This window comes from Rhinopithecus bieti, unplaced genomic scaffold, assembly GCF_001698545.2.
Source record: "Rhinopithecus bieti isolate Rb0 unplaced genomic scaffold, ASM169854v2 scaffold_6481, whole genome shotgun sequence".
Taxonomy (NCBI): domain Eukaryota; kingdom Metazoa; phylum Chordata; class Mammalia; order Primates; family Cercopithecidae; genus Rhinopithecus; species Rhinopithecus bieti.
The window spans coordinates 3,840,381-3,864,520 of record NW_016805314.1 but is presented as its reverse complement, the minus strand read 5'-3'; the positions used below and the strand labels follow the sequence as shown (position 1 = coordinate 3,864,520).

The 24,140-nt window shown below is 47.0% G+C and overlaps 2 protein-coding genes across 3 annotated transcripts in view; one reads left to right on the top strand and one right to left on the bottom strand.

The window, feature by feature from the left end:
* NCAPD3 (non-SMC condensin II complex subunit D3) overlaps positions 1-8,683 on the top strand; it is a 67,432-nt gene extending 58,749 nt beyond the window's left edge. For both annotated transcript variants that reach the window (XM_017872168.1, XM_017872167.1), the window contains 7 exons: positions 1,142-1,339; positions 2,740-2,906; positions 3,170-3,309; positions 4,138-4,215; positions 7,743-7,817; positions 7,906-7,966; positions 8,054-8,683. In XM_017872168.1, coding sequence (XP_017727657.1) covers positions 1,142-1,339; positions 2,740-2,906; positions 3,170-3,309; positions 4,138-4,215; positions 7,743-7,817; positions 7,906-7,966; positions 8,054-8,162 — 828 coding nt within the window. In that variant the 3' untranslated portion in view covers positions 8,163-8,683. The remainder of the gene's footprint in view (positions 1-1,141; positions 1,340-2,739; positions 2,907-3,169; positions 3,310-4,137; positions 4,216-7,742; positions 7,818-7,905; positions 7,967-8,053) is intronic.
* Positions 8,684-9,369: 686 nt separating this feature from the next.
* JAM3 (junctional adhesion molecule 3) overlaps positions 9,370-24,140 on the bottom strand; it is a 73,344-nt gene continuing 58,573 nt past the window's right edge. Inside the window, exons 2-9 of the mRNA XM_017872169.1 lie at positions 21,136-21,201; positions 20,243-20,356; positions 16,628-16,780; positions 15,998-16,200; positions 14,954-15,053; positions 12,396-12,525; positions 12,257-12,311; positions 9,370-11,958 (exon numbers count right to left, since the gene is read on the bottom strand). Of these exons, the coding sequence (XP_017727658.1) occupies positions 11,923-11,958; positions 12,257-12,311; positions 12,396-12,525; positions 14,954-15,053; positions 15,998-16,200; positions 16,628-16,780; positions 20,243-20,356; positions 21,136-21,201 (857 nt within the window). The 3' untranslated portion in view covers positions 9,370-11,922. The remainder of the gene's footprint in view (positions 11,959-12,256; positions 12,312-12,395; positions 12,526-14,953; positions 15,054-15,997; positions 16,201-16,627; positions 16,781-20,242; positions 20,357-21,135; positions 21,202-24,140) is intronic.

The window sequence follows — 24,140 nt, the reverse complement described above, 5'->3', positions numbered from 1 at the left end:
ATCTTTCTGGCAAAATCTTTTACTAAGAAATAAATGCAACGTAGTTTTTATTTAATTCAGCAGTTATATCTCTGTTCACATTATGTGTTTTTCTTCCTCAAAAAAATGCTACAATTTTTTTTCCACTAAAGGCCTCAATAAAAGTTACACTGAATATACATTTTCAAATAGTTTTTTATACTAGGAAGCTAAGGTAGGAAAGATAGTCTCATTGTATGATTAAAATAAAACTTCCAAATATTCTTGTATTTATTGCCCTGCTTTAGACCCTAGAAAGGAAAAGAAAAACACTTAGATCCTACATAGACTACTTAAACACTTAAGAAAAATAAGTCTTCCTCCTGCTTGTGAGCTCACACCCAGAGGACGGCCACACGCTGCTTGTTGTCGGCAGCCTCCGGGAGTCTCTTCATTGGCCTGTGGAGCCCACTCCTAGTGGCAGCTGGAAGAGTGCATGGATTCCTTCTCTCTGTTGAGGCTTCCCTCCTAGTTGGAACTACAGTGTCTTTTTCTCCGTTACTGTGAGGTGGAATGTTTCTTCCTCTTAGCAAAGTGGTCTCGCCCCGGCAGCCCTCTTTAAGACCTAAGGATGTTCTTCCCTAGGTATGAGAAAAGGTTTTCTGTAAAATCTTCAGAAGACACAAAGATGGGATTTGAACCTTAGCTGTGATCCCCTGAGAGCCACTGGGGAGGCTGATGTGGACAGAGGAGCGGCTTTGAGATCCATGGCATCCCGGGGCTTGCTCCGGAGCCCGTGTCTGAGCATGTCTTTCTCCCGTTGGGAACCTGGGAGAGGTCGCCCGTTAACTGCCAGACAGCCGGGATGTTTCCTAAGAAAGTGAGCTGTTAGTTACTCACACATTTACCTGCTCGTGTGGCCAGTGGTGTTTGCTCCAAATTTACCATTGTACTGTTAGTCACTGGAATGGAAATCGTCTGCCTTCAGTAATGTCAGTCTTATTGTTCCTATTATTATTTATCAAGTCATGTTGGGGGGCTTTTTTCTTTTTTAACTTTTACGTTCAGGGGTACATGTGCAGGATGTGCAGGTTTGTAACATAGGCAAAGGTGTGTCATGGGGGTTTAGGGCTTACTTTTTTATTCAAGAAAACATGAAAGGATGCTCCTGGGTCTGTTTTAGGAGGTGATGCAGGATTACCGAGATGAGGTCAAGGACTTCTTTGCAGTTGACAAACAGCTGGCATCAGAGCTTGAGTATGACATGAAGAAGTACCAGGAACAGCTGGCCCAGGAGCAAGAGCTAGCAAAACATGCAGATGTGACTGCTGGATGGGTTGGAGGGACGGCTGGAGGTGCCGAGGTGGCACCTGTGGCACAGGTAGGTGTGGGGCCCACTATGCTGTGACCAGGCAGTCCAGTCTGCTGTCTGCTACCAGTCTGTTGTCTAGCACCTCTCAAAATCTCCGTCATCAGAGGTTAGTCAGCCCAAAGGCCTCGAGAGTGCTGCTTGTTGGCTGCTCCCTTGTGCCTTTCTGTCTGTGATGGATTTACTGTGCTCCAGACCTCCCTTCCACGAGGATGTGGTGCAGGAAGTGAGCTGGCAGCAGCAGTGGCTGGTGACTATAGATCCTAGGTCTGCCAGGGTGTGTCAGCGTGTTCGCATCTTCCCCCAGCACGCCCTCTCGAGAGCAGATTGGCCCATGGCCATTTCTAGGAATAGGTGCTGCTCACTGTTGTGAGGAATGCAGGCAGATCTCTTGTAGAAAAGACCAATGAGCACAAAGTAGTGCACTCCTTTTTCTCTTCTGTCATGCCACAGCATCTACAAGTGGCAGCTTTCTCATAGTATTCTGTTTCTGAAAAGGAAATTCAACTTACCCAGCATTGATAAGGCTTCACAGTACATTGCTTATGGACTTGCTTATAGTATGTGAAGATTGTATTCCAGTAAAAGTGTTAAAATGGAGAAAGGGAACGGCTTGTACACTGTTGGTAGGGATGGAAAGTAGAACAGCCACTATGGAGAACAGTATAGAGGTTCCTAAAAAACTAAAAGTAGAGCTACCATATGAGCCAGCAGCCTCGCTGCTGACTGTATAGTCAAAAGAAAGGAAATCAGGATGTCAAAGACATACCTGCACTGCCATGTTGATTGCAGCACTGTTCACAATAGCAAAATTTGGAAACAACCTAAATGTCCGTCAGTGGATGAACGGATAAAGAAGATGAGGTGCATACATAACATGAGCACTTTTCCTCTATAAAAAGTGAGATCTTGTCATCTGCTGCAACATGGATGAATCGAGAAGACATTGTATTAAGTGAAATAAGCCAAACACAGAAAAACAAAGATTTGTATGTTCTCACTCATATATGTGAGCCAAAAAAGTGGATCTCGGAGTTAAGAGAGTGGATTTGTGGTGGTTACCAGAGGCTGGGAAGGGGTGGGAGAAGGGGGATGAAGAGAAGTTGGTTAATGGATACCAAAATACAGTTAGATAGAAGAAATAAATTCTAGTATTCAGTATAGTGGAGCTATTATAGTTTAACAATTTACTGTATATTTCAAAGTAGATAGAAGAATTGGAGTGTTCCCAACACAAAGAAAAGATACTCATGTTTGAGGTGATAGAGATCCCAATTACCCTGATTTGATCATTACATTGTACACATGTATCAAAATCTCACATGGACCCCTAAAATACGTACAACTATCATATCAATTTTTAAAAACTTAAAAAGTATTAGAAGGTTCATACTCTGTATCTTCTCTACCAGGTTGCTCCGTGTTTAGAAACAGCGCCAGTTCCTGCTGGCCAAGAAAACCCTGCCATGTCACCTGCTGTGAGCCAGCCCTGCACACGCAGGGCAAGTGCTGGCCATGTACCAGTGTCATCTCCTATACCTGAAACTGGGCCGTTGCAGAGGTTGCTGCCTAAAGCCAGGTAAAGAGCCCCTGGAGGCCACATCAGGGCTGGTTCTCTGTGGCGATGTTCTCAGAGGCGTCCCTGCCACTCCCACCAAGCATGGGCAGGAAAGGCATTGTCATTGTCTGGCCTGCCAGTCCACTCCACACTCTGCCCTGGGAGGTTTGGATGACTGTGGGTGAGGGATGCGCCAGAGAGGAGGCACGTGGGGACAGGGTGCAGCACTGTCACCTCTGCAGTGGTCTGCAGCGAGAAAGTCCGCGGGTGGCTGTTCTCCACAGATCCATGTCCCTGAGCACCATTGCAATCCTGAATTCTGTCAAGAAAGCTGTGGAGTCAAAGAGCAGGCATCGGAGTCGGAGCTTAGGAGTGCTGCCTTTCACTTTAAATTCTGGAAGCCCAGAAAAAACATGCAATCAGGGTAAGCCTTAAATTTGGTGCCAGACATAGTAGAGCATTTACAGATCAAGACATAGAACAAGACTATTTCTCATTCCTTTCAAAACGGTTTGTTTTCTTATCTTTAAAACAAGTAACATTAATTGGGCTTTTAGGATCATGGGTAATAAAACAATGCATATTTATTCTAGGAGATTTGGAAAATAGAGTGAAAGATGAAACTTACCCATAGCAGTGAGGCATTCCTTCCTCCAGCCTTCTGTTCCTCTTACACACACGTGTTTAGTTTGTGGAATTGTGATCTGTGTGTGTGTTTTATGACCTCTTTCCCTGCATACTTAAGTCAGGTGTAGCTTCCATGAACTTTTCTTTCAAACCTTTGCTTCCAGTGGCTTTATAGCATTGTGTCTGTGGGAATAACTTATTTATTACTATCCTGTTCTTTGAAATGTTGGTGATTTTCAATTTTTTCATGTAAATATTGGCACAGTAAACATGCCTGTACATATAGCCTTGTGTGTATGTAATCCTTGGGATTAATTCCCAGCGGTCAAAGGCCATGGATATTTTAAAATGTTGGATAGTGTCAAACTGTCCTCTCTCACTCATGCCAAGTTAGACTCTTTTATTTTTTTGAATCCTAATGAGAATGGACATTTTTTCTCATGTTTATCATTTATTTGTATTTCTTCCTGTATTTCTTCCTGAATTGCCTCTTTATAAGAAAATTTTAAATATTAGCGATTTTAACTTTACGTCTTGCAGGTATGTTTTCTCATTTGGTTGTTTTGGTCTTCATTATTGTTTGGGGGTATTTCTGGACAGCTACAACTTTTCTGTTCTATCCTAGTGTCTTCATACAGTTTGGAGCAAGAGTCAAATGGCACCATTGAGCACGTGACCAAGCGGGCCATCAGCACCCCTGAGAGTGAGTAACCCATCGGAACACGCAGGCTTCTCCTCAGTCTCTCCTGCGGTCGCCATGTGTTTGCTAGAGTTGTAGTAAAACTCCTTTCGGTGCAGGATAGTCCTGATGGTCAGAACTGAGTGCATTGCTGAGGTGGAGTGTTTCACAGTGACCACAGTAGCTTGATCCATGAGCACTGAGCGAGTGTGTCGTTCCACTGTTGTTACATTCAGTCAGTCAAACACCGCAGTGGCCTGCGGGCCTCCGTGGGGCAGACAGTGCCGTTGAGGCAGAGGTGGGTCGGGTGACTGACCCAGTGGTGCGTTCTGGAGGCGGCCTCAGTGTCTCCGGGCTGTCCGGGTGCACTGGGCGCTGCTGGGTGGGCCTGCTCCCGGGGCGGGCAGACGTCAGCACCAGCAGGCAACTGCCAAGACCAGAGACCCGAGGATCTGCTCGGAGCCTGTGTCTCATTCCCCTCCGTGTTTTTTCCCACTGTCTGTTCTTTTCCTTTTATTTCAAAACAGGTGAGTTAGGAGAGTCAAGTATTCTTTTCTTATTATCTTGTTGATAGCTTCATATTGTCTTAAACCTCATAAAAACCATTATTTTGAGAAAACTCTTACAGGAAGAAGAAATGCTTCCTGTCCCAAATCTGTGGAGTGGTGGCCAAGCCCTGCCCGCCGTGTCCTGCGTGCCCCTTGCTCTGCGCCCGCCTGTGCACGGTGCCCTCGGCAAGCGGCATCCAGCCCCACTCGTCTTGGCCACTCCACTCCTCACTGTTTCCACAGGGCCCACCACAGTGCCTGGAACCCGGGAGGTGTCAGAGGTCTCCTGCGGGAGATTCCTGGGAGGGCATCGCTGGGTGCTGAGCCCAGGCCTTCTGATCCCACCTCGCGTGCCCCTTCTCCAGCCTGTCTCCCGTTCCTGACTGCAGCAGGGGAGATGAGAGTGTGCTAAGGTGCCCTTCCTGGTAACAGAGCAGCAAGGGGTCATGCCGTGTGTGTAGTCGCCACTGCAGTCAGCTCACATGTATGGAGCACCTGCTGTGTCCTGGCTACTTGCTTATTTGGTTCTGTCACACTGATGCTGTGATCTCTTAGAATAGTTAACAGGTTAGAGATAATTTTCATCCAAGTCCCCCTTTGAAGGGAATTTATCCCACCCCCACCCTCAGACGACAACTGGATCATGACGGCATTTGTCATTAAAGGCAGTGGGTAATTTGGGATCCTGCGTTGTGGACAGGTGCGATGTTCTGTGTGTTAGAGCTTGCTGTGTGTTTGATGTTCCTGGCTCAGGAGCGCCAAGAGCTTCTATTTTGGCAGTGAGGTGCCATATGCTGAAGAAACGGGGGGAATGCATCTCATTTGAGTTGTGCTCATCCTGTGAGTCTCTGATGTCAGTGTTGGGTTGGTTTCCTAGCAGCCCATGTTCCTCCACAGTGCAGCCTGGCGTGGAGTGTGCATGCTGCCCTCATTTGCATGTGTGGAGCCACGCTTTGTGCTGGAAATCAGGCGCCCCCGTGTCATTGAGTTGGTAGAGTACTTGTTCTTGCTCCAGGCTCTTGGACATAATATTCCTGTTGATGCAGTCTCTGTCCATTTCTCTTTATACTGAACCAGGAAGAGGTGCTTGGAGGTCTCCTATTAGCTCTCCTTCCTGGGAGGATTGTTAGATAGTTTAAAAGCACTCAGTCTTGTTTTCACTGTGGTTTATACGTCCAGATTCTTTTGGCAACTTTTAGTTCAGAAGGGGGTGACTGTCAGGAAATGTCTCAACTTTTCAAAGCTGGTAGGAAAGACGCCACCCAGGTCGGCACTGTGGCCACCAGTTCAAAGTGGTTTTGCTAAATGGAAATGAAATTACTCAATTTTCAGAGCTAGGATTTTAACTGAAGATCTGTGGGGGTTTTAGCAAGTCCCTCTTACTGTTATCATTCGGGTGGCACAGACACCGCTGCCTTTGATTCTACGCACAGTGCATGGGGGATGTCAGAGTCCCACACCGGTGCTTCTGTAAAGATGGGAGACTAATTTCCTGGAGCACATATGGGCTTCCAAACAGGAAGAGCAGCGTGTGTGTAAGGGAATTTCACGTGACAGTACAAGGAGAGACTTTCACAGAAACAGAGTAAGCAGATCTGGCAGTGATGAGGATAGAATTCTCTACCATTGTCTGTTAATGACACTCAAGCAGCCGTCAGGTACACAGCTTCAGTGCACTGATGAGCTTTAAAATGTAAATGGGAAGACACAGTCTGTACTCAAGGCACCATGTGGAGAACAGGGAGAGCTCTGAAGCTGCCTCCTCGCGTGCGCTTGCAGAAAGGCAGCAGGCTCAGTGGCATCAGCAAGCAGCCACCCAGCCCGTGCTGTTCCTGGGAGCGTGCTGGTGGCAGCTTAGGCACCGAGTACAGCACCACCCGGGCCTCCAAGACCGGGTGGCGTGTGTAGACAGATGGGGCGGAGGGGCAGAGGAGCATGATGTGCAGACAGGGCCTGCTGAGGAAGGGATGCAGGAGGGTGGACATGTGTGTGGGCACATGCACCTCAGCATAACAGCTAAGTCTGTAAAGGCAGCTTAGGACCAGCTGAGACTGAGGGTGCACTTTAGGCTCTCCTAGGAACACAGCCATCTAAGTGTCTTAAAGCAGGGCAGTAAATTTACCAGCTTCTTGATTAAACATAACTCCAGTGATGCAGGGAGGATACTGCTGATAAATGACAGTAGCTGCTAACATCTCTTGAGCACTGCCCTTGCAGCCAGCACCACGCTAAGCACTCGGTGTAGATAACCTCATGTAGTCCTGGCAGCCCCCCAGTGCAGTAGCTGTTTTTATACCCACTTAAGAGATGAAGAAACCTGAGGGTCTCAGAGCAGCTCACACAGCTGGTAAGACACTGAGCCAGAATTCACACCCAAGCTGCGGTGGAATCTGCTCCTAAACTGTGTTCACCTGTTCCTGAGGGCAAACTGGAGGGGGGGAGGTGCCATGAAAAATCAAGGGCGAGGGGTGAGGCGGACTGAGCCGCTCCCAGTGTGGCACGACGGGACAGGATGAAGTGGAGACTGGAGGTAGAAGGGACAGGACTTGGCTGCTGAGTCCATGTGGAGGAGCTGCTCACGGTGCACATTTCCAGCTTGCAAGGTCCATTCACTGGCTGGAAACTAACAGGCACGCGTGGAGGTGCAGAAGCAAGGAGCTGAATTGTCCTCGGGGGATCTGGGTGAGCCACAGTAGGAAGTGTAGTGAGTGGGACAGCACGGTCACTGGGACGGGTGCTCACAGAAGATGGGGTGGGAGGGAAGCCAGAGGCGTGAACAGTGAGGCCCAGGGGCCAGCCGAGCGCCTAAGGAGGGCTGCGGTCAGAGGGACAGAAAGGAGCGTCCCCAGGAGGGGCCCTCATCCCTGCCAGGACCTGGGGCAGGGTCCAGTGGAGGTCTGAGGGCCGCCACTGGGACATGATGTGGACACCGTGCCGACGTCACACGGACAACTAGAGCAGCCCCTCTGCCTTCACTCACAGTGGTGTCTCCCCTTTACGCAGAGAGCATCAGTGATGTCACGTTTGGAGCAGGGGTCAGTTACATCGGGACACCACGGACTCCTCCATCAGCCAGAGGCAAGTTCTTGGTTTCCTTCTGGGCTGATATAGGCGCTGCCTTTGAGGTTCTGGGAAAACTGAATTTGTTTGTTTAAATCCCTTTTAGAGAAAATTGAAGCCAGGAGTCAAGGAAATGACATCTTATGTTTATCGTTGCCTGATAAACCGTAAGTTTAGCAGTGTTCCTTTTGAGGTGGATGTTTTTTCCAGGGTTTTTCTGAGTTCCAGAATGACTGCGTATGTCCTTTCCCTAGGCCCCCCCAGCCTCAGCAGTGGAATGTGAGGTCTCCAGCCAGGAATAAAGACACCCCAGCCTGCAGCAGGAGGTCCCTGCGGAAGACCCCTCTGAAAACAGCCAACTGAACGGCGCGTCCCACCTGTGTCCGGCAGGCAGGAGCCCGAGGAAGCCGTCTCGTCCTCCGTGTGGACGGACAGGCAGCTGGATGGCTTCCCACAGTCCCTGGGCAGCGCCTTGCTGTGGAAGACGAGCGCTCCTCCTCAGGGGCCTGGCACTTGCCTGCGTGTAGCCGGCCAGCCCTTTCTATGCTGTATGATGTATATGGTTAAACACTGTAAAATAGAGATGTGCCAAATTTAGATTTTCTTACCCTAAGCCTAATCTATTTAATATAACTTTATTCCATTTGAAAGCGTCAAGTCCATTCAGATAAGTGATAATCTGGTCTTTAAGGAACACAACTTTAAAACTTTAGCTTTCTTTTATATAAATCAAGCCTCTGTTAACTTGTTTTAATTCCTTATAGTACATATTTTCCCATCTGTAATGACAAAATATTGATTGTAATATTTTTTCTATTTATAATTGCAAATTTTAAAAAAGTGTACAGCTTTCTAAAAGTAATAAAGGTTTAGCATAAATACAGCCTTCCAGTAAATAGAATGTTTGTTTTATAAGAGCTTACTGGTAATCATTTTAATTTTACATAAAGCATGTTAGAGGAATGAAACCAAATCTTTCCTATTATTAGAAAAAAAATGATTGTCTTGAGGGGCAGTTCATCTGTGCCCATGCAGAGGCCATGTGCTTTCTATAACAGACATAAACAGCATCGCTGCTTGTGAAAAAATAGCTTTGCAGCCTCCCCCAGAGCAGCACTGATGCCGATTTGTGCAGCCCTCTGCTAAGGGCTTGCTCCCATGATGGGGGAACGGCTTGAGTCTCTTCTGTTCGCTCTATTGGGTAAACTTAACGATTTTTGTTGAAGAATATCCAGAAAGAAATGCAGTTGGCTTGTTTTTTAATCCCAGTATTACAAATGCAAAAGTACAAAGTGATTATGTGCATTGGTTGGTTTGGGGGATGGATGGGATGCCACTGAGCTCTGCCCCTGCTATCCTAAGTGGGGACTGCAACGCAGGTGGACTCGGTGGTGGAGAGGCACAGCACTGCTCTTGAGCACACAGGCTGACCTCCTGCCCAGGCACTGACTCCCCTGGTGGATGGGTGATGGCACTTTTAGTGTGCGCGCGCCTAACCACTGAAATGCTAGGAAGAGGAGACAAACCCAACATAAGAGCAAACAAGAAAGAATGAAGCAATGTTTGGGTATTTTTTTTGAAGCTTTTATAAATGAGGTTAAACAAATACCAAATTACAGGTGTGTTAGTACAAGTCTGTAATGTCTATGTACAGCAACATCCATCCAAAGGCAGAATCACGGCCTCGTATCGGCCTCGAGTCTTGAGTCATATTCGTATCCTAAAATACACGAGTGTTCCTTTTCTGTCTAGTCTCAGTTATAGGCAACTACTTCCCAGACTCCACTTTCACTTCTCTACTTTGTCCGACCTGGTTCCCATGGCACTAGTGTGGAAGGTTTTAGGGTATAAGAAGAGGGGGCAGTACGGCTACCCTATCACTATGACAACCAAGAAAGAGGCTGGAGCGTCATTCCCCAGCGCTGAGGGTGGGGAGCCATCCCTCTCTACCAAGGTGGCAATGATGGCGGGAACTCGCACGCTCAGTATCCAGGATGCCATGCAGAAGACAGCAGGGAGCACTGAGCCACTCTTGGAGCATTTCCTGCCTCTGCCAGGCGGCCTGCAGCTAAGTGTTTCACATAACTGAAAAAGACTTCAACACAGTCTCATGTATGCAATTAAAAGCTGTCAAAGTATAAAAAACTCAAGACACTGGAAGCTGAAAGACAAGGTGACTAGTGAGAGCCACTCTTCAGGCACACAGTGGAGCTCCTTCTGAGCAGCTCCTTGCTTTACAGCACTTCAGTCCTGAGCCCAGCATGGCAGGGCGTAGGCGGCTGAGAACACCTGCTCTTGAACACAGGCTTCTGAGTGATGTTTCTAATGTCCCCCCACAAATGGGAGCAGTGTCTCCGGCAGATGAAAATTTTAAAGTCAAAAATTAGAAAACTGCTTTTGATTCAGGCATTTCACTTTCCTCCCCGCCAGGCCTTTCACCTGGCTGCTCCACCTGACATTCTTCAAAAGGCTGGACTGGCTGCCACTCCATAATGGTTTGTTTTGAAATGAGACAGAACCTGTGGCATCTGGGTGCTTTCTCTGTGGCAAAGAGGAACAGTGGGATCCATATTCTTTTAAAAATATTATTGTACTTGACAGACTTGATTTCACAATTGCCTTTGGCCTTAGACAGTCTTAACAAATAATTAAACAAACTTAAAAAAAAAAATAGCAGTGGGGGGCTCTATTTTGTGAGCCATCCATAACCAAAAAGGTCTTACGGGAGCCCAAAGCTGGGACACAACGTGGAAGACACCAGTGTCCCTGGAGTGCCCACCTTAGAGCTGTGCTGGATGAAGCAAGGGCTATGTGAGTCAAGTTCACTGGGGCACAGCCACTGCCAGGGCCCAATGATGGCGGGGCCTCCTGGCAGATAGCGAGGCAAAACTGAGCTAGAGCGGGGGCGCCTGGCGCAACCCCAGGAGCTGACTGGCGTCTGTCTGTACATCTGAGGACTTCTGGGTGGCCTCTGGGTACAGACTGCCCTAGTCATCTCAGGAAGAGGCAGTTCAGAGCTAACCTGAGAGGTTTCTTTTGAAGAGATGCGAACTGATTTCAACATTGCTCAGCTGGAATTTTTAAAGGTTTCCTAAGCAACTACGGTCTGACGTGTAGACAGCAAAAGTTCCCTTGTGGGAAAGGCTAAAACTTGTGCAAGAAAAGGAACGTCGCAGGAAGCTTCCATGAGAGGACTCCTTGGGTAAAATACTCTTAATTATTGATATTTTCCAATTTAACACTAGTAGCTTGGAACTTCTACCTTAAGCTGAACTTTTTTTTAAAAAAATAGGTTATTTAACATTGTATGACAATATATTTACAGTTTAAATAGAAATTTTCTTTTCAATAATCAAAATACATCCTTAGCAAAAATTTAGATGCAAAATTTTATAAAATAAGACCCATAGAAAAGCATATTTCAGTACCATTTCAGACTCAGCCTAAGACGAAGGTTTTCCTTAAATCCTGATGCCCTGTTGGACAAGCAGGGTTCCTCAGGCAAGATCCCTCTTCCAGCAACCAATCTGCCTCCCTGACTTCGGTGGTTTTTACAAAATGCGGATCCGAAAGGCTTCTCCACAGTGGACACTGCGACACCGATCAGCAGAGCCTTTGAGAAGAGGCTGCAGTGGTGTCTGCGGGCCGATGAAGAGGCTGCTGCATACGAAGCCTGTTCTGGGTGTCCGCCGGGATGCGCTGCTGGTGCTGCACGGCCCCCTCGCCGTCTCACAGGGTGCTGTCCTGGCTGCTGAACGACCAGTGGTAAACACGCGGACTTCACAGGGCCCAGCACAGGGGCACCGACGTGAGCAAGCTCTTTAAGATCACCCTAATGCTCGTGTGGGAATCAGGCCAGAAACAGACTGGGAACCCAACTCGGTGAACGCACCCAGTTTCTCTTCCTTGTGGTCGTATTTACTGGGTCCATCTTGAGGAAAATTCTTTTATTCACGTGGCTTGTTAGAGTAAGAAGAGTAGTGGTCAACTTTGGCCAAAACAAAAAGCTTCTGAATGAGTGTCTAGCTCTGTCCAAGTGCATCAGCTCTCGCTGCCTCAACAGGAGTTTCTAGTAGAGGTATGTGCACGTGCGCTCTGTGCGCGCTCAGCCACACTGCAGGTCTCAGATCACAAACGATGACTTGTGTCTGAAGTCGCCCTGCAAAGCCAACACACAGTTAAAGCCATCAAGGGGCCTGGTGGCAAGAAGGGAAAACAATGAGTAAGTCTAACATGGGCGAAATACAATTCAAATCATCATTCTTAAAAAGTACCATCACTAGCACCTGCAAAGCACAAATCCCATCTGTGTGTGTGTGTGACTGTGCAGGGGCCGAGGAGCTCAGGAGCTACACAATCACTCAGAAATCTTCCTAGGAGACCCGTGTGGTTTCCAAGGAGGAGTGTTGTTTTCCCTGCTGGGTACACCTAGATTTCCAGGTTTACTCAGTGATTACCTCCTCGTCAGTGCGGATGTAGTTGACTCCATCTGGTTTCCCTGGGTTCTTGTAACTGTGAGGAGAGAGCAGTTTAGCAACAGGGTTGTTATATTATCGCCAGCTTGAACTTCCCTTTTTTCACATAAGGCAGGCTCACCTTTCTCCATCCTGTTTATTGTTGATGAAGTAGCCACGTCTGTATGCACAGCAGATGCCCAACGTGATCAGGGCCAGTACAGCAAGGACAACCAGAATCCCCCCAATAATTCCACCAATGTTCAGGTCATCTGAAGAAAGGAGGTTTGGGAAAAGCCATGAGACACACTACCTGTTCTTTAAAAAGGCCCTGACCCTGCTGTGCCTCCTTCCTTCACCCCAAACCCACTTGCCCCCTGCCCCCCAGGCCTTCCCCAGCTAGAAGAGAGAACTTAATCTTTCTAGCCTAGAACATATAGGACACCGTAACTCCTAACTTCACATGTGAAAAGTACGGAGACTTCTACAGCTGAAATGCAGTTACACTGAAAGCTGTATTCAAGTGGGCTTGGCACTGTAGGCTTAAAAATCCTCTGGCTGAATGCCTGAGATTACTTATGGCGGAGATGGTTATGAGGACAAGATAGGGGCCAGGATCCCAAGGAAGAAAAGAATCCCTAATTTCCAGGGCCTCTCTGTTGTGGACTGCTGTGGGGAAGAAAGTTAGTTTCAAGTCTTACTTAAAAGGAAAGAATCCTAGCTAAGAACTAGAGCTCTGCCTCTGCCGGCTGCCTGACCTCCGATGTATACGGCCTCTGAGGAGACCCCTGGACCCCTTTCTCACATCTGCACACTCAGCAAAGGCTCTGGGTCACCTTCACATGGGGCTCTGGCAGTTGTTTCCTTCAAGCAAGCAACACATGGAAAACTGCAGGGAATGTATCAACAAGAGCCAAGTAACTTGGAAGTTTTAAAAAATCTCCTTTATCCTAGTGTATTGGTTCTCAACTATGAGTGTACACTTAAAAATCAATTTGCAGGCTGGGCGCGGTGGCTCACGCCTATAATCCCAGCACTTTGGGAGGCTGAGGCGGGCGGATCACGAGGTCAGGAGATCGAGAACATCCTGGCTAACACGGTGAAACCCCATCTCTACTAAAAATACAAAAAATTAGCCGGGCAAGGTGGCAGACGCCTATAGTCCCAGCTACTCGGGAGACTGAGGCAGGAGAATGGTGTGAACCCGGGAGGCAGAGCTTGCAGTGAGCCAAGATTGTGATTTTTTTTTTTTTTTTTTTTTGAGACAGAGTCTCGCTCCGTCGCCCAGGCTGGTGTGCAGTGGTGCAATCTTGGCTCACTGCAACCTCTGCCTCCTGGATTCAAGGGATTCTCCTGCCTCAGCCTCCCAAGTTACTGGGATTACAGGCGCCTGCCACCACACCAGGCTAATTTTTGTATTTTCAGTAGAGACAGAGTTTTGCCATGTTGGCCAGGCTGGTCTCGAACTCCTGACCTCAGGTGATCCACCTGCCTCAGCCTCCCCAAGTGCTAGGATTATAGGTGTGAGCCACTGCGCCTGGCCATGCAATTTTGATATTAAAATGTCAATTCCCAAGTTTCATCAATAGAAAGTCAATAGGCTAAAATAGGTCTGGGGCAAAACTGTAGGAGAAAACAACCCTAAAGCAGAGTTTCTCAAACGTGACAGATGCGAGAATCGTTCGGAATGCTTGTCTTACACACAGATTTCTAGCATAGGTCTGAGGCGGGCTCGATCTGTACGTGAAACAGTTTTGGAAAACGCTGCTCTGAGGGTAGCTCCAAATAGGGAGGAGGAAGAGATTTAAAAAACGCTCCTGGCTAGGCACAGTGGCTCATGCCTGTGGTTCCCAGCACTTGTGGAGGCTGAGGCAGGAGGACTGCTTGAGGCCACGAGTTTGAGACCAGCCTGGGCAACAGTGAGACCCTGTATTTACAAAAAACAAAATTAGCTGAGCTTGGTGGTGTGTGTGTGTTGTCCCAGCTACTCAGGAGACTGAGGTGGGAGGATGGCTTAAAATCTGGGTTTGAGGATGCAGTGACCTGTGATTACACCACTGCACTCCAGCCTGGGCAACCAAGCAAGACCCTGTCTCTCTGTCTTTTTTGAGGGGGACGGAGTCTCACTCTGTCACCCAGGCTGGAGTGGTTTTGTTGCTGCTGCTGTTGTTGTTTTAAGGAAAAAAAAAAAGCTCCCCAAGTGATTTGGACCCATCTTATCTGCCCCCATCCTCCCCTCAATACCCCTCCTTTAGGGGAACCAGAGCCCTGAGATAATATTACTCTAAGGGCTAAAGCTTTGTCTGCAGGTAAAATTATTAGGGCTAAAACTCTGTCAGTTTTCTACAAAATGGTTGTAACTGGATAAATTTCTGGAGACCTGACACCACCTTACATTTTAATAATTCTATCAATTACCAAAGAATGGAGTTTACTAAACTCGCAGTGAAAGTTACAAGGCTGGCCACGTTCCCAGTACCAGCAGATCCCAGAAGGTTTTGTTTTGAGGACCTGCTTATCTGGACTCGGTTTTCTCAGCCTTCCCTTCGCTGTCCAGTGGGTTCTGGTGGATCTAGTCGGCTCCAGAAGAAAGCTAACCCATGGCAGAAGAGTTCTCTAAGCTGATGGTATAATACTAAATTAAAATGTTCTATTCACTTCCCAGTCTTGTGATGAAACCTTTTCAAAAAAGAAACTCACAGACTTCCATCTCCTGCTCCTCACACCTGGCTGAGCCTGCGTCATTGGAAGCAATGCAGTAGTACTGCCCAGAGTCGTCCTTGTGAACAGCAGTGAACACCTGTTTCAGGGAATGACAAGTAAATAATTGGACCAATCACAGGGCCGACTTTTGAGAGCACATCCAGCTGGGTGCAGAACTAGGTCAACACCTGCTCGCTTGCTTTCGGCTTCCCCGTGGCTTCCCCAGCACTGTGCATGTTCCTCCCTGACCCACTCCTGGACACCTGCCTGAGAGCGCCCCAACAACCAATCCCCTTGGGACTGGAGGCACCAAAGCACAGCAACATCCAAAATGTGAGGTGGAGCCTTGCTTTTATTCTGGTAAAGGGGCTCTTCAATGGTGACTGCTCCTTGGGCAACATTTTGGCAAAATGAACACAGAGGACCCTATTATAATCTGTCTGATGACTGCGTGGAGCTGGATAGTCCACAGACCAGAAGGTACCTCCCAAGAGAGAACTACATGCACAGTAAAGCCTGGTGTGGTTTGTACTTTGTGCTCTAGTGCATGACCGATCTGTTTTCTCTCCTCCCTCACCTCCCACCACCACCGCTGGGTTATTTTGAAACAAATTCCAAACCCCTTTCATCCATAAACACTTCAGAATCTCTAGAAGACTGTGAACAATCATGACCACAGCACCTTTGTCATGCCTCAATTAATAACTGCTTAATAGATCATCAAAGACCTGCTAGTAATCGAATTTCCCCGATTGTCTAATGACTTTTACAGTTAATTATCCGATCAGGGCCCTAGTAACGTTGGCTTAATATCCCTCTTCAGTCTCAATCTATGGTTTCTTTCTCTTACCCCCTAAGAATGTACTTGTTTATAAAAGGAAGAAGGGTCATTTTTCCTGTAGAATCCCTAACATTCTAGATTTTTAGCACCTGTCTTATCAAGAAGTTTCAATATCTCTCCTAATAATTATTATTTTCACAATAAGCATCTCTTGCCCCAACAAAGACATCTCCATTCTCACCTCTTAGAAGAGATCTTACCAGAGTGCCTGTTTCAGAGTTTAAGTGGAAAGAAGAATTGCGAAATCTGGGATTGGCTCTGGAATCCGTGGGCAGTGGCACATCATTGCGATACCAGCTGTAGTGAGGCCGGGGGTGGCCCTCACTCTCCTGGCAGTACAGCGTTGCCATCTTGCCTACTGGTACAGCCTTCGGCACTCTACAGACGGGGGTCACTGGCTTCACTGTAGGAAAAGAAGGGGGTGGTGGTGAAGATCTCAGCAACAGGGCTCTATTCTTATTAAAGCCCACAAGAAATCAGCTCCGAAGACAAGAGAGCCAGTTGAGGGGTTCCTGCGCCACTGCTATTCCCAGGATCACAACTGCAGACTGACAGGCCACCACTGCATCCCACCCTCCTGTATGTTCAAGTGCCTTCTCCAGCTGGTGGAAGGAAGTGACAGGAACTTCACTTCCCTTCTCACCTTCTACCCCCAACTCAGGCAGTCTCGGCTCTCAACAGTTCTCCCCTCCCTAAGCCATGTGAAGCCCTCAGGGACACGGTTCTGGAAGGAAAGAAACCGAGACGCTACCTGACCTCATGCGTCCTACGGCTACGGACTCGTGAGGCCTGAACATGCGGCAATGTCTCACCTTCGCATGAGCTCCTACCTTGCACAGTTAACTCGATCACAATCTCATCAATTTCCTTGCGGTCATTTCGAGCAACGACCTCACAGCGATAAAGGGCTGAGTCTCTCCGTGTCACATTCCAGATCTTCAGGGATGTCTTCCCCAGTATTTCTGCACGACCTGCCAAGTCTCCTACAGAAAACACATGAGGCACTAAAAAACTCTTGAAAGAAATCAGCCACTTGAAGAGGGTGGTTTCTGGGACCAGCACTGGATGCCACAGCAAGGAAGACTGCGGATCCATTTTTATTTTTATTCCGGAGTACAGAAGTGAACTCTCTAAGGACAGGAACCATGACCTATTCCTACCTGTAACCTAAACACCAAAAATTGTTCCTGGTGTGCAAGACGCACTCATTACCATGTGTCTCTGTCATTAAAGCCAGGAACTTCACCTCCTCCTCCTCATTTCCAGGAAGGACTGCCCATGAACAGAAAAAAAAACAGCACTAGAAAAACAACCAGTGTTCCATAAATGATGCTGAGATAACTTGATATCCATTTGCAAACACATCAAGTTGAACCTCTCTCTCACTCCATATACGACGAAGACCTAACATAGGAGTTAAAACTATAAAACTCTTAGAAAAATGCAGAAGCATAAATCCCTCATGACCTTGGATTGGGCAGTGGTTTCTTAGATATGACACCAAAAGCACAAGCACTGAAAACGGCGATGCCAGACTTCAGCAAATGCAAAGGACAAAGGCAGGTGAAAACACAATCCACCCAATGGGAGAAACATCTGCAAATCATACATCCAGCCTAGCATCCAGCATAAAGAAAGAATTGACACTTCAGTAATAAGCAGACAACTTAATTTAAAAACTGGACATAAAGGTGGGTGCAGCGGTGCACACATGTAGTCTCAGCTACTCAGAAGGCTGAGGTGGGAGGATTATTTGAGCCTGGGAATTCATGTCCAGCCTGTGCAATGCAGTGAGATCCTGTTTCTAGAAAAAAAAATCTTTTTAAATGGACATAAATTTGAACAGACCTTTCTCCAAAGAAAATACACAAATAAGACCCTCAACATCATTAGTTACCAGAAAATGCAAATCAAATCCACAAGACGCCACTTCAGATCCACTAAGATGGTTAGAACTTAAACAGTCAGACAGTAACAAGTGTTGGTGAGGATGTGGGAAAATACACTGCTGGTAGGAATGTAAAATCATAAAGCAGCTTTGAAAAACACTGTCAGTTTTTTAAAAAACTAAACATGCAACTACTGTAAGACCCAGCAATTGTACTCTTGGTTGTTTATCCCAGAGAAATGAAAACTTAGGTTCACACAAAAACCTGTAAACAAATATTGATAGCAGCATTACTGATAATAGCCAACAAGTGGAAACAACCCATTTTTTTTATCCATCAATAGAATGGATAAAATAATGTTGTATGTCTACAATGGAACATTATTCAGCCATGAAAAGAAATGAAGTACTGGCACACGCTCCAACACAGGTGAACCTTGAAAACATGATGCTGAGTGAAAGAAGTCAGCCACGGAAGACTAGAGTTTCTATGAAGTGTCCAGAATAGGCAAATCCACAGACACACAAAGTGGAATCAGAGCTGCCAGGGATGCGGGAGGAGGACTGACTGCTGCTGGGTATGGGGTTTCTTTGTGGGATGATGAAAATGTTCTGGAATTTGATAGTGGTGATGGTTGCACAACTATGTGAATATACTAAAAACCCCTGAATTGTATACTTTAAAAGGATGAGACCTATGCAGTATGAATTATAGCTCAAGAAAAAAAGATTTTAAACATAAGACATAACAGCACTTTTCAAAGAAGCAGGAAGTACCTGGAAAACAACAAATAGGGGAAGGAGTTAGGAAAACATGACGCAAAAGAGTAGCAGCTACTTACCACTGGCCCTGACAACCGCTGACAAGGACACGAAGGGCTCTTGCCACAATACACGACAAACAGCCACTAAAGATGCTTCCGACGCAGCACAGACATCGGTATGAACATTTTCTAATAAGAAACTTTGTTATACAGTCACCCATTAGCGGAGGATTCGAACTGCTGCCATGTGAGAAAAGAGTAGATAAACCCCACCAGGGTGCTTTTGGTGCAGGCCCGCACTGAGGGAGGCAAGAGGCCAAGCAGAGCTGCATCCTCCCCTAGTCCCTGCATTCGGTACGGGAAAGTCTCCCTCGGCCTCCCCGTCCCTGTAGCTAAGACCAAAACGTTTAATCCCCAGAAACAGAAAGTTCTTTAAACAATTTCTCACCTGGTTCCTCTGATGCTCTAAACTACATGCTCAGGGTTTAGCAGGGTCAGCCTGAGTAGCCAAAGAAAACAGATCTGTGTTCTGAGAAGAACATTTCCATCACTCCAAAAATAAGAGGCAAAGGAGGGACTTCATGTGAGTGGGAGGCAAAACTCTTCTGAGGAGACTCAGGCTCCTGACAACACTGAGAACCCAAAGCAAGACTGTGTTGGAGCAATTTCCACAAACCCCTCTCAACTCTCAACTTCTCTGAGAACTCCACAGGCTCCGACCGATGCACAAGCCTGCATGTGTACCTCCTGCGGCTCCCGCCCTCCTGTCAGAAAAAAGGTGTCATCCTCCTCTCCAGCCACCTGCCTGCCTCCCTCTGTGCCGCTTGGCACAGCGAAGCCCCAGCAGGCCCCCCTCGAGTCTCTTTCCCTGCCTGCACCCCAGCTTGGGCCCCCCGCCAGCCCTCTCCTGGACTCAGCAGACGGCCTCTGACTTGGGCCTCTGCTCTGAGTGGTGCTGCCTCCAATCTCTTCTCTACAGCAGCCACTTCCGTCTTCTGAAACGTAGATGCAGCCATGGCATTTCCCCTCAGATACTGCCCATGCTCACCTGGCAGTCAGTGCAGTCTGCCTGGCCAGGTGACCTCTCCAACCCCTCTCCTCCCTCTCTCCCTGTCCATGTACCGGCAAGAGTGGGGAACTTGCAGTCTTTCCCATCAGTCAGTCTGTCTGTTGCTTCTGCATCTTCATACACAGCATTCTCTCCTGACCACCTCTCTCCACACCATCTTGCCTGCTAACCAGCCACCCTTCACACCGCACCCAGAGAGGCCACTTTGGGGAGCCTTCCCTGACCACCAGCCTCCCACCTGGGAGGATGTCACTTCAGGGTACCCCGTGCTTTGTCCCCATCGGCAACCCCAGCACCAAGCCTGAAACACAGTGGGTGGCTCAGTCAATTTGTGCCGTGCCCTTGCTGAAACATACGGTCCTTTGTCGTTCACTCACTTACATCACACACATGAGAATCATGAGAAGATGGCCTAGGAAATGCTCACTTTGATTCCCCAAAGAGATGGGGCTGTGAGCAGATTAAGATCCTAGCTAATGAACTGCACTTGCAGATGCTGGGTGACAGGTACAGGGAGGCTTGATATGCCACTTGCATTACTTTTGCATGTGTTTGAAATTTTCCATAATTATAAATCTTAAAAAGTAAATAAATAAAAAATAAAAAACTCAGCCCTAGCTACAGATGCAGGTTACCAGTCTGAGGTAAGTTTCTGGCCAAGAGTGCACACCCAGGTCTATGGGCAGAGTAAAGGTCAACAGGCAGGACGACTACAGGATCATACCCTGAATTTTGTTGTCAAAAAACACGTATGTGGTTTGGTCATCTTGAATTTTCTTCCATTCGATCCTGGGGTCACTTGTCTGCGAATCTGTAATGATGCAAGACAGTTCCACACCTAACAAGCAAAGAAAAAAAAGAACTCTCAGTGAATGTGGAGTGCTTTTAGGTTCAGCTGCACCCAGACCCTGCAAGCTATCTCTAATTCAAGAGGCCTTTCATGCAGATTAAAAACCTAGCCAATTCCATACTCCAAGAGTCTTTGAGAAAGGATGAGTTTTTGCCAGAAAATAAAGATAATTGGCAAGGATTTTACTACATAGTGTACCCCCTCCCTTAAACACCCTGCTTGTATATAAGAAATTTCTTGGCCAGGCGCGGTGGCTCACACCTGTAATCTTAGTACTTGGGAGGCCGAGGAGGGCAGATCACCTGAGGTCAGGAGTTTGAGACCAGCCAGGCCAAACATGGCAAAACCCCACACAAAAATCAGCTGAGGGTGGTGGCTGGTACTTGTAATCCCAGCTACTCAGGAGGCTGAGGCAGGAGAATCGCTTCAACCCGGGAGGCAGAGGCTGCAATGAGCTGAGATTGCGCCACTGCACTCCAGCCTGGGCAACAAGAGCGAGACTCCATCTCAAAAAAAAAAAAAAGAAAGAAAGAAAGAAAGAAAGAAATTTCTTCGTTGTGTGATCACAAAGCCAGGCAGGAGTGCGATGCCAGCTGATGGAAAACCGCACAGGGCTCCCTGCCGGCCTGCTGATACCATGCTTCAGGGGCCTGTGCCCCGCAGAGCAGCCCACCTCCAACAGAGACGGATGTGTCCTGAGTTGGCTGCAAGACACCAAATGTCCAGTAGATGGTGCCCATTATCCGAGGCATTTCCTTTGTACTTACTTTCAAATTCCTGTACCACTGGGGTTCGATTGCTGGATTTGAGATTTACAGCCCCTATCAGGCAGCCTGAAGGAGAAAGAAACGTAAAGTCAGAGACAATGTATCTCAAACAGCAGAGAAACCTTGCACCGAGGTCAGGTTTTCCTGTCTCTGTAGGCTATGGCTACTAACCACAGAGGATGGAAAAATATTCCACAATAAAGTCTCTCAGGTAAGCCAAGTTAACTGCTTTCTCTCTCAAATCTGACCCTCACTGGAAGGAACCAAGGGAAAGAGAAGAGTTCTAAGAATTCCTTCTCCTTTGTAGTCCCGGAACAAAGCCCTCAGAGCTTTAAAGCCTTTTGTCCAAGCATGTCCTACTGACCCTTTGACGCTCTCACCCAGACCTGCCTGGCCTCTGCCCTTCCTCCCTCCATCCTCCCCGCTTCCCAGGCTTCCAGTGCTGCACAGGCACCCGCAGTGGCACATGATACAGTCCAGACTCTTGGGCTGGGACTCTCCCCTTCAGGGCGGCATCAACACTCTCTGGGTATGGTTATCAACCAGCTAGGAGTCCACCTTGCTGTATGAGCAACCCGGTGGTTCCAGTCCACGAAGTTTTCACCGATCTTTGTTGAAATCAGAAAAATAATAATATACACGGTAATTTTCATGAAGCTAAGTTCATATCAGTGATGAAAGCAAGATAGCTACTTGCATGGCAATCCCTTTCCAAACTAGCATCTGATTCCTTACGGGTAATCAGAAACCTGTTTACCACAGTCTCAAAATTTCTCAACTAATCTTGGAGAGAAGATCAAGTAGGTACATAGACCACCTACAAAATATTATTCTTCAGCTGTCACGCCCCTAATAAAATATGCCATTCCCGAAGAAGGACATCATACAGAACACCCCTAGGAAGGCCTCTGGGTCCCGGCTTATGATAACCGCTAAAGAAAATGGACAGCGCAACTCTGCTCCAAGCTGCTTTAACTCCTTGCCTATTGGGCAGCCTCACGCAGCCCATTCTTTTCCTTTATCTTCTTTAACGGCCCAGCTACATGGATCTTTTCTTTCTCAATAGTCAGATTTCACTAATTCTAGCAAAAGCCCTAAAGAATGATCCAATAAAGAGGGATGGAAAACAGAAGTATAATATACCTGAATTGCTATTGGTTCCTAAAACACTTCTACAAAAGGTTATAGAACAAAGAACAAGTGCAGATAATTTTATTTTGTTTGGATAACCACGGCTACTCCCTCTGGAAGCCAGAAATACATCCCGTGCACGTGCAGCCCTTTCTACTTCTTCAAAATGAAAGCTCCCAGTGATGCATCACTAAAGAATGATATATGAGGCTCTGCGTCTCTACCAAGGCCACACAAGTTTCTTCTAAGGAAAGTGACCATAAACATTTCTTCAGTATGATCACCGTAACTTAGATGAGACACCGACACTGGCTACAAGGGACTATGACCAGAGATCAGCTCTGGCCCAAAGACCATCAGGGGACTGAAAGGTGAGTCACGAGAGCACTGCTCACCTGGATAATAACTGGACACCTCAATCACATCTTTTCTCTTAAGAAGTATGAAGCCAAGAGAAGTAAGAAAATGGGAGAGCTTAGTCTAGAGAAATAGAAGTACACTATAAGGAGATACAGGCTGATTGGTCAAAATGCTGGAAATACTAGAGTTGATAACAACAGGTGAACTAGAGGACATAAAAGGTAAATGATGTTTAATTTTCATGAAGGCCAACTGAGATATGTATCTTTATAATAAACTTGGAAGGTAAACTAAACCAATTTGTTTCTTACAACCTCAAAGAAGCTAAATAATGGCAATCGTCACTTCTTTTATCCCTCAGCATTACGGCAAAGAAATGAATGTTTTATACTTTTTTTTTTTTTTTTGAGACGGAGTCTCGCTCTGTTGCCCAGGCTGGAGTGCAGTGGCGCCATCTCGGCTCACTGCAAGCTCCACCTCCCGGGTTCACGCCATTCTCCTGTCTCAGCCTCCTGAGTAGCTGGGACTACAGGCGCCTGCCACCATGCCCAGCTAATTTTTTGTATTTTTAGTAGAGACGGGGTTTCACTGTGTTAGCCAGGATGGTCTCGATCTCCTGAGCTCATGATCTGCCCGCCTTGGCCTCCCAAAGTGCTGGGATTACAGGCATGAGCCACCGTGCCTGGCCTGCTTTATATTTCTTAATGAAGCCTTGGCCTGACCACTCTCTTGCTCAACTATCCTAGATAAGTTTCACAAGCAGCTTTGTATTTTATTTTTCTGAACTACACATGAGACTTAAATACAGGTAGCTTTTTATACCAATCCTAGAAGGCAGTATGTCCCAGGAAGACTCCAGAGCAGAAGATCACTACAAATCACGTAAAGTTCTAGCTTAAATGACTATCTGCAATAGCTGGGCACTACATCAAATAAGGTCCCACGCTGAGAGTCCTTCCTCAGAATTATCCTTCTATTTCCAAATAATCCTTAACTTTACTAATACTCTAGAACTCCTTTCTTGCCCATCCCCAATAGACCAAGGTGCCACTTTAAAATGTAGTAGGAACTGTATAAAAGAATGGTAGTGTGAGGATTGGAAGGCACAAATCTAACCCATGAAGACATCGTAAGTAACTCATCCAGAATCCTGCCCGATGCCTGGGGATAAGATTCTGACAGAACTACTAAGGAGATGGGTTCTGGGAGCCCGCTTGCAGCGGTGGCTGCTGAAGTTTAATTGTGCACACATTGAATCCAGTGCTACAGGAATACTCATACTGAAGTTACATTATTTAAGACTGAGCAAAGGGTTTTTTGGAAGGAGGAAAAAGGAAAACTGCCAATTTGTCAAATGCTGTTATTCCTATTCAATTTCCTGTCTATTTTGGCCTGTCCATCATACTCTAAGCTCTCTGGGAAATTCCATTCATTCAGCAGTTTTTGTTTTGTTTTTTGAGACAGAGTTTCACTCTTGTCACCCAGGCTGGAGTGCAATGGTGCGATCTCGGCTC